The sequence below is a fragment of the Rhinolophus sinicus genome, chromosome 16, assembly GCF_057876585.1.
Source record: "Rhinolophus sinicus isolate RSI-liver-muscle chromosome 16, RSI-T2T, whole genome shotgun sequence".
NCBI lineage: Eukaryota > Metazoa > Chordata > Mammalia > Chiroptera > Rhinolophidae > Rhinolophus > Rhinolophus sinicus.
The window spans coordinates 74,199,064-74,209,194 of NC_142516.1; the positions used below are offsets into that span (position 1 = coordinate 74,199,064).

At 41.0% G+C, this 10,131-nt stretch overlaps 1 protein-coding gene and 1 long non-coding RNA gene across 3 annotated transcripts in view; one reads left to right on the forward strand and one right to left on the reverse strand.

Moving 5' to 3' along the window:
- The window catches only part of LOC141571105 (uncharacterized), a 40,633-nt gene extending 36,441 nt beyond the window's left edge, over window positions 1-4,192 (reverse strand). Inside the window, exon 1 of one of the 2 annotated variants that reach the window (XR_012495674.2) lies at window positions 4,055-4,192. This is a non-coding gene — a long non-coding RNA (uncharacterized LOC141571105). The remainder of the gene's footprint in view (window positions 1-4,054) is intronic. The other variant, XR_012495675.2, reaches the window with a different exon arrangement.
- On the forward strand, window positions 4,150-9,542 carry LOC109438090 (procathepsin L). Its single transcript, XM_019717689.3, has 8 exons — window positions 4,150-4,296; window positions 5,427-5,563; window positions 5,862-5,984; window positions 6,103-6,249; window positions 6,446-6,670; window positions 7,154-7,319; window positions 8,396-8,513; window positions 9,242-9,542. Exons 2-8 carry the CDS (start codon window positions 5,438-5,440, stop codon window positions 9,339-9,341), a joined length of 1,005 nt encoding a protein of 334 aa, XP_019573248.1. The 5' UTR covers window positions 4,150-4,296; window positions 5,427-5,437; the 3' UTR covers window positions 9,342-9,542.
- The last annotated feature ends 589 nt before the right edge of the window (window positions 9,543-10,131 follow it).

Consider the following 10,131-nt stretch of genomic DNA (forward strand, 5'->3'; position numbering starts at 1 on the left):
AAGTGATGCTGATTTGGGAATTCTGACCTCCATAACTGTGAAAGAACAAATTCCTGTTGTTCTAAGCCATCAATTTTGTGGGAATTTGTTACAGCAGCCATAGGAAACTAATACACCTATTTCAAAACAAGACTTTTTTTTTAACAGATTTGAGGAAAAGAAGCTCTAGTATTGTCATGTGGGGTGTCATGCGGGGTCTCTGGTCCCATTCCCCACATAAGAACGCAGGACATGGTGAGGCCAAAAATGAACAGCCACGGAGCCATAGGTAGGGGAGTCATACCACTATCGTCTCACTGGAGGCTGGGTTCACATGACGTGCGACCTGCTGTCCGTTTTGCTGCCAACTGACCGACTCTCCTCAACTCTCCTCCATAGCCGCGGCAGTTATATTAGTGGCCAATGGCTCACTGGTTACAGCTGACGGCCAACTAGCCACAGTTGATGGCCATTTACTACCTGAGCCAGCACCTTTCTATGTGAGGCCGAGAGCCTGGAAACTGCTCTCTGGGGCTCTGTCCCCACAGGCTTCATAATATGAACATCTAATCATAAATAGGCTCTTTTCCATAAAATTATAAATGGTAATAAACCAGTTAGAAGTGGACAGTTTTCTAGAAAATGTTTTTTTAAGAGTAAGTGTTGGTTTAGTGGATTTCAACAAATTGGAGGGGATTGTTATATTGGGGAGAGTTTTACTAACTGGCCTCAGGGTCTTAAATGCCACCACACTAGATTTGTTCATTTCATTATGGCTAAAAACTTCCAGGGATGGAATAAAGAATTATATCCTGTTTTACTAGTGAGCAAAAGAAGTCTAGACAAATAAACACAAGAACATACTTTCACAGAGACTGCATTGCAAATAGGAACCGGGAAATCTGCCAACTGCATTTTATCAAAGGAAGAGCTAAGGGCTGGTCACTTGACTAAGATGTGACCATTTTAATAATTAGCACTCATCAGTTATTTTGCAAAGAAATGGGAATAGAAGAAGAATACAACGATTAGTAATAACATTTCTGTGATGTATAATTTAACACATTATGTATAAATCGATATCATGAGTTGGAGGAGTATCTTTTACTCCTTTTGTTTAAATGGCTTTCTCCTATATTTCTCCTGAATTTAGGTATATATATTTTTAACTTTTATTTATTTATTTAAGTGTTTTTTCCCAGGATCCAACAGCTCCAAGTCAAGTAGTTGTTTCAATCTAGTTGTGGAGAGCGCAGCTCACAGTGGCCATGTGGGGATCGAACCAGCAACCTTGTTGTTAAGAGAACCGCGCTCCCTGGGTATCTATCCAAAAAATCTGAAAACATTTATACATAAAGACACGTGTGCTCCAATGTTCATTGCAGCTTTGTTTACGGTGGCCAAGACATGGAAACAACCAAAACGTCCTTTGATAGATGAATGGATAAAGAAGTTGTGGTATATATACACAATGGAATACTATTCGGCGGTAAGAAAAGATGATATAGGAACATTTGTGACAACATGGATGGATCTTGAGAGTATAATGCTAAGCGAAATAAGTCAGACAGAAAAAGCAGAGAACCATATGATTTCACTGATATGTGGTATATAAACCAAAAACAACAAAAGAACAAGACAAACAAATGAGAAACAAAAACTCATTTAGTGGTTTAGTGGTTACCAGAGGGTAAGGGGGTTGGGGGGTGGGAGATGAGGGTAAGGGGGATCAAATATATGGTGATAGAAGGAGAACTGACTCTGGGTGGTGAACACACAATGGGATTTATAGATGATATAATACAGAATTGTACACCTGAAATCTATGTAATTTTACTAACAATTGTCACCCCAATAAGTTAAAAAAAAATCAAAACAATAACATTGGGCCAAGAAGTAGAGTCCATTTTCACCATATTATATTGTAATTTATGTTATTTTTAAAAAATTAAACTGTTTTTGTTCTTAAAAAAGAAAAAGAGAGAGAACCGCGCTCTAACCAATTGAGCCAACCGGCTGCCCCTAGGTATTTCTTGATTTAATTTTAGATTTTGAGCATATTTGCTATAAAAAGAGTCCATTTTTTTCCTTCACTGTGTTTGTACCACATTCCAAGAAACAAAGGGGATGCCATTCTTTGGAGCAGCACCTGCCACACAGCCTCCTGTGAGGCTATTGCCTAAGGTGCAGGCAGTCATGCCGTAGCAGGTTTTTCCACCCTGTGCAATCTTGTGGAGCTGTGACCCAAGGGCAACTGTAAAACCCACGTGTTAGAATGACTTAAATTTTTTGTCATAGACTGAGTAAACAAAAGAAGAGTGGCTAGAGTTTATAGGACAATAGAATTCTGGCCTATAAGAGAAAACTCTGTAGCAACCTCCTCAAAATAGTCAGGACTTGCTGAATGGCTACCAACTTATTTTTGCCTCCACTTCCAACCCAGGACAAACCAGAGATAGCCAAATATTCTCCCCAAACCAATCACATAAGATGTTGCATTTCTAGTTGTTCCTCCTCCAGCTTCTCCATGACAATGACCGCCAATCAGGGTTTAGGGAAGCTTCCTTGTTTTTCCATTGTAAAGCTTTTCCTCACTCTGACAGTCTTTTAATTGTCTCCCTTAATATAGCAAGTTGTTTTCATGTGGGTGGTCTTCATTTATTTCTACTTGTGTTGACTGCCATGATTAGTTTTTTTAAAGAAAAAAAACAAAACAAAACAAAAAAACTCCAGCCATATGCAATACAATGTACTTTATAATCACCTGAGAACTTCCTGCTATTAGTGTTTGAGAGGAAAGGGATTCGACTTCAAAGGACATAAAGTGAAATTTTTAATGTTGATTTTTAAAAATATTTGTTTGTGCTTCTATGAAGTCTCTCAGTTTAATTTTAACTAAGAGTATACAAATCAACATGCATTGTGACTTCATTTTTGTGAAAAAGTCTAATATGCAAAGATATGCCTGGAAGAGTGATAGGAAGGGGACAAGGGATGTTTATTTTCTAAAATATGTTTTCTACAATGAATATATTTCTTATATAATTAAAAAGTTTTTAAAACATTTGTGAATTTCCTTTAATCAAATACACACACACACACACACACACACACTGTGCCAAAATAGTGTATACACATTTTAAGGAAGGAAAAAACTGTATTAATATACACCAATAACAAAAGATGAAGACAAGTCACATTCGACTTCTGCAATTACAAGCGGTGCTCAAAGTGGTTACCATCAGCGTCCAGACACTTCTGATTACCACGAACTACTGTTTGAGCAACGTTGATCAAAGTGTTAACATCGCTTAAAATATGTATACATTTTTTTGTCACCTCCAGTATTTCTCCATCTAAAATATTTCTTCAAACTGTGTAACCTAAACTCTAACATTAAATGTTATTAAAGTTATTAAACCCAAGGGAAGCATTTTGGATATTAAGGAAGACCATGATCTATAATGCAGACTAGGGAAATAAAAGCAGCTTCCACCCTTCTCAATTGTTTTTCTCCTTTTTATTAAGTCAAATTCTTCTGTAAATAACTCCTTTCTGTTGGTTTTGAGAAAGGCTTGAGAGGGAAGAATTCCTGACGGGAAGATAGGACAGGAGCATTACAAATGCCTGGCCTTCTCTGGAGAGCCACCCAGTCTTTCCCTTTCCTTTCAAGGATTTGGGCCTTGACCATCATGTCTGTGTTTCGGGCATTGCCATTCCACTCCACATTCTTCCCAGACCCAGCTGCACCCATCCCAAAACAGAGCACACATCTGCTTGTGGGCTCTGAATTCTTCTACCACGCCCCACCTTTGCTGTGGAATAAACAGGAACTACTACACTAGATTATACTGTTCTCAGCCCTCCTGAGCTTTTGATCAAATAGACTAAAGGACAGTCAGGATTACACTGAAAATCCACTTGGGGCCTCTTTGCATGAACCACCCGCCACGCGCAAGAATTCGGGGTAATTAGTGATCCAAGTCCCAGTGAGGCGCGGGACCCCTCCTCAGAGCTGTCGTAACTGGGCCCCCAGCTTGCCTCCTCCGGGCCCACTGAGGCAGGTATGACTTACCCTGGGACGAGTTGGGACCCAGCCGCATCAAGTGCCGGGAGTCCAAGCGCCCGGAGGCCCCGCCCCAGGCTGGCTCAGCCAATCGCGGCTCAGGCAGGCGGTGGGGGAGGGGTGGACCGCGCCGAAACTCAGGGCCTTAAAGGCTGAGTCAGGGGCAACTGGGCCAGAACCGCGGGCCTCGGCGACCTTTGAGAAGTTACGCGCGTCTGTGGAGGGCGCCTGAGCAGCTGTGGCTGCAACAGGTCAGTACCCTGGTCTACGGCCAAGGCGCGTCAGGACAGGGTCTGGAAGAGGGGCCCATCCAGGGACATAGATGAGGGGGTGGGTGCGACCCCGGGAACTAGAGCGACTGCCTGCCCAGAGCTGGTGAGGCTGGGTCGGCGCTGCCTCGAGCCCTGTCAGCCTTGAGATAGGGAAGAGTAGAAGAGAGATTCGGGGAACCCAGGGCGGCCCTGAGACCACCGGGGTTGTAGGCTTTACAGGAGCCGGACAGTCTCGGGGCGGGGGAGTGGTCACAGGTCCGGCAGACTGTGGAGCTGCGGGACCGGCTCCCTGCGCTGCGTCAACATCGTCTGAAAGCTGCAGGCGTGTGCCGGGGGCGGGGCGACATTCCCGTGTCCGGGCCCCGCCTGCGACGTTAGTGTCACCTGGGCCAGGATGGGGCTCTGAGCCCGGGACTGGCAGGGCCCTGGGTAACTTCAGGCCACATGATCGCGTCGCCGATTTGGGGGAAGGGAAAGGGGGTGTCGGCGTCAGAGGTCAGGTGTGGGGACAGCAGAGCGCTGGGTGCTCTCCTGCCCATCTCCTGGGAAGGCCTTTCAGAAAGGTTTCAAATTCAAGAAGCAGAGGTTTGAAGCCACATCTCACCCCCTGTGGTACAATGGTCAGGAAGAAAGGTGTGAGGTGGGCACCTGACTGCTGGGAATCCCTGTCCCAACTTGGGATCAGGCATCCTGATGAATAAGATTTCCTGGGTCACATTGGTACCTTGAGTAAATAACCTGACCCAACAGTCGTTTTTAGTCGTTGCTTTAAGATTCTGACCCATGAGATTCCCTGAGACCTTTATCAAAACCTAAATTATCATTGCACTATTACAATGAAGAGTGTTTCAATTCCTATACCACTTGTCAGCCTGTTTTCATTCAGTGGATGGCTGAATCATTTACCTCCACTATTAGATATGTCCTTGGCCTGTTTTTCCCCACCCACATCCTTAGCCTTCCTCCACAGTCCTTGTGTAAATACTTGAGAGGATAAATTGAATGCTTTTACTCCACCACAGTGATTATAACATCTCAGAAGAAAGTAGGATGACTTTTTAGAAAGATTGGTCTACTCAGATACTCTTTCTTATTTTTTCCCTTCCTAGGTTTTTGAAACATGAATCCCTCACTCTTCCTGGCTGCCCTTTGCTTGGGTATAGCCTCAGCTATTCCAAAATTTGATTCAACTTTGGACACACATTGGTACCGGTGGAAGGCAACACACAGGAGACTATATCGCGCGGTTGGTAACATCTGAAACTGTCCAGACGGACCTCTTAGAGAAGGCCCCTTGCTGTTAGGAGTTTATAGCAGAGAGTACCTTCTAAAGGTCAGCTTTTACCAAGGCAATAACTTAACGGCAGCCATTACTGAGCACAATGTGGGCAGATACTACTGTGTTGGAACTTGGAGAACAGCTCCCAGAAGTATAAAGCCGTCCATGGCCATGGTTTCTCTTCTCCTTGTCTGCAAATCCACTAGATGAGGATGGGTTGTGTTTTAAGCAGAAATAAAGAGGAAGGTTATATGTTTGCTTCTAGAATGAAGAAGAATGGAGGAGAGCAGTGTGGGAGAAGAATATGAAAATGATTGAACTGCACAATCGGGAATATAGCCAAAGGAAACATGGCTTCAGTTTGGCAATGAATGCCTTTGGTGACATGGTGAGTGTGGCGTGGATTGCTTAACTTTTTATGCTTCCTCTCCTCAGTACTTTAGCAAAATTACCTCTTGCTTTTTCAATAGTTTTTCGGTGTTTTTTTTTTTTACTTTTCCTTATAGACCAATGAAGAATTTAGGCAGGTGATGAATGGCTTTCAAAACCAGAAGCAAAAGAACGGGAAAATGTTCCGAGAACCAGTCTTTGCTAAGATTCCCTCATCTGTGGATTGGAGAGAGAAGGGCTATGTAACTCCTGTGAAGAATCAGGTACGACAGTGTTCAGATTCAGATCTTTTATCTCAGGAAAGCCAAAAAGGAATGGCATCCCTGCTTTAGTAGACTGGAGTAACATGCAGTTTGCTGGTTTTTTTGTTATTATTGTTTTTAAAGAGTATTCAGGTATATGGGCTGTTGTTCATCTTTGTAGTTGTCTTATAAACTGATACCTTTTTTTCATTTTCAGGGTCAGTGTGGTTCTTGTTGGGCTTTTAGTGCAACTGGTGCCCTTGAAGGACAGATGTTCCGGAAAACTGGCAAACTTGTTTCTCTGAGTGAGCAGAACCTGGTGGACTGCTCTCGGTCTCAAGGCAATGAGGGCTGCAATGGTGGCCTAATGGATAATGCCTTCCAGTATGTCAAGGAAAACGGAGGCCTGGACTCAGAGGAATCCTATCCATATCTTGGAAGGGTAAACGGACCTCCTTATCTTGTTATTCCAGCTCTGCTTTTGAAAGTTGAACATTTTTAGAGATAACAGACACCTTATTCAGCATTCACATTTTAGATGCAAACTGTCAGAACTGTCATTATAAATTATCAACCTTTGCACAGCTCTCTGATTAAATGGTTAACATATAACTGTTCTATTTCTATGTAACATGGAGAATATATGCATCATTCTACATATAATGCAGATTTCTCCATGGTGAAAAATTTCTTATAGACAGGTAGACCTAAGGGGTCTCATTGAAGAAACATTTGCTAATTTTTCAATTTCAAACCAACCAATGGCATTATGCTTCCTGGGCTGTTGTATAACAAAGTTGACTTAGAAATCATTAAGGTGCAAACTGCTGAGTTTTGGGTTCCTAGAACTTATGTTCACCAGAAGATGGAACATAGTTCCAAGTTCCATAGTTTCCCAAGCCTTTTTCCCATTTACCTTTAAAAGGATACAAATACCTGTAACTACAAGCCCGAGTATGCTGCTGCCAATGACACTGGCTTCGTGGATATCCCTCAGCGGGAGAAGGCCCTTATGAAGGCCGTGGCAACTGTGGGACCCATCTCTGTTGCTATTGATGCAGGCCATTCATCGTTCCAGTTCTATAACAAAGGTAACACCTACCTGTGTCTTTTTATTATAGAAATTCAGGCAGGCAAAATGGAAAACAGCACCATGATTAACTCTTTTGGTATGAAATCTTGCTTTCCAAGACTATAGAATTGTGAGTGTGTACATTTAACATAGTGATGTTTCCACTGGACATTATATTTTAAACATTTTCTCAGGATGACAAACTCTTCATAAATATTTTAAAACGGCTATGAAATTAATTCTATACATACGACCTAATTTACCTAACTATTCTCCAATTGTTGGATCTTTTCTCCAAAGATTTCTTAACTACTGTAATTAGAACTATGAAGAATCCTATGGCTCAAGTGTTCTTCATAGAACCCTTAGCTGGCATTCTAGGAGTAGGAAGGTTTATGCTAATTAATATTAGCAGATAAGTGACTCAATCACCTTAGTCTTTTTTTTTTTTTTTTAATTTTATTTTATTAAATTTATTGGGGTGACAATTGTTAGTAAAATTACATAGATTTCACGTGTACAATTCTGTATTACATCATCTATAAATCCCATTGTGAATCACCTTAGTCTTGATAACTAGATCTTACTGGAAATTTTTTTTTTTTTCCAAATTTATTTATTTGTTTTTTAATCAGTTTCAGGTGCACAAGACAAAGCAAAACTTAGACGTTTATCATTTATATCCCTCACACTGTGTGAACTCCCCTCCCCCCACCCACTATCCCCAAATTAATTTTCAAACCCCCATGACCATCTTGTGGTTACCGACTATTTTTCAAAACCTCTCACCTTCCCCTTATCCCCACCCCCCCGCCCCTCTAGCAACCCTCTGTTTCTCCTCTATGTGGAAATTTTTTTTTTAAGTAGAAAATATATTGGATGTAGTTCAATTTTGTTGATTTCTAGTGAGTTGAGTTTGACTTTTTCCTTCTTATCCACCATTACTATTTTTTTGGCAAATATTTAAGTCTTGTTTGGAATTTGTGACATTTCACTGAATTTTAAGACGCCTCTCTCAGCTGTGGTTGATAGGGTGGGTGACTGTCACGTGTCACTTGGAACTTCTCACCCCAACATTGAATTTTACTCTCCCAGGCATTTATTATGAGCCGAACTGCAGCAGCAAGGACCTGGATCACGGCGTTCTGGTGGTTGGCTATGGCTCTGAAGGAGCAGCATCAAACAGCAATAAATTTTGGATTGTCAAGAACAGGTACAAAACTCCCAGTGTTATATTTGAAGTTGAAAAGGGAATCCTTGTTTGGTTTCAGGTCCAAAAAAAGCTCTATTTTGAAATCCCAGAAGTCTTTCTCCCACTTAGAGTCAACACAGAAGTTATGATGTTTGATTATAAGATTCTTAACAACCTTGTTGGGGGTTTTAGTATGTATTTGTAACATTGCATTTCAAAATTCTGAAAATTTTCTTAATTCAGAAATACATTTGGCCCCAAGGGTTTCAGATAGGGTTTCACCTATAGGGTGGAAGGATGGTTTCCTTTTTCTGTCTCCAAGTTTTCAACAAAGTATAGTGAGCAGAAACATTTGCCTCTGTTGACTCTTTAAAAATTGTCCAAGAGTCCAGTGGCCTCTTTGCATCCTTCCTGTTATCATTTTGATACCTTGCCATTGCATTCTGCTTCCCAGCTCTCAGAGGCCTCGAGGGTTGTCAGGAGCAATTTTCATAGTTAAAGTTCTTTAATTGAGGTGACATAAGATAGCCTGTGGAAACAGACTGCTACATTGAAATTCCAGTTCTGCCTCAATTTCCTATCTTAATAAGTTAAGGACCCAGGGGAATTCATATACTTATAAATATATGGAACAGAACTTAGAATAGTGTCTGACACATGGTAAGCACTATTTTAAGTATTATTGTTAATGGATCTAATAATGTGTACTTGATTCTTTGTATAAAATAGAAAACATGCTCTCTTTTCAGCTGGGGTCCAGAATGGGGCATGAATGGCTATGTAAAAATGGCCAAAGACCAGGACAACCACTGTGGAGTTGCCACAGCAGCCAGCTATCCCACTGTGTGAGCTGATGAACAGTGATAATAGAAGCCCTAAGGACACCATATCCAGAGGAACTATATCTTAAAACTGATCAAACCCTTATTATGTAAGATAAGACACTTGAATCAGTAAGGATCCAAGTTGTGTGAATTCTGTGACTTTTCTATAAGGGTAAAACGTTACCACTACTTTAATTACTGTAATAAATAGCTTTATAATGTTGAAGACTCATTGTTTAATTCTAAGACTTTTGAATTTTCATTTTTTAAAAGAATATATAAAACTACCTTTTAAAATAAATTTTAATTCAATATGTAGAAGTGAAACTCTATTTTTTTTTTTTAAGTATAATTTCCATTTTATTTTTTCCTTCAGAGAATATTTCTTCTGTCCTTAAGGATTTTTAGCTCCTGACATGGGCTTTGGCAGAAGTCGTGGGACAGCACCCGCAGATCTAAATCAAGGTGGGGGTGTTTGGTCCTTCCAGGCTTCATGGGAACGATTCCTAACTATCTTGGTGTGAATGGCACAACTCACACAGTATTATACTTTCACATACAGTTTGGGAACACATAAGCATTGAAGATACTTGCTTTAGAAATGTCCCTAACAGCTGTGGCCTCTGCTATGAGGTGTGATAAAAAAATACGGTGAACGTTTACATTTTTAAAAAGTTTGTTACAGTAAAAACACATTGCCATTAATCCTCCTTAAAATACTCCCCCTCGCTTCAAACACGCTACCCCATTATTCTTGCCACTTTCTGAAGCAGTTCTGGAAGTCCTCTTTCGTGAGTGTCTTTACTTCATCCTCT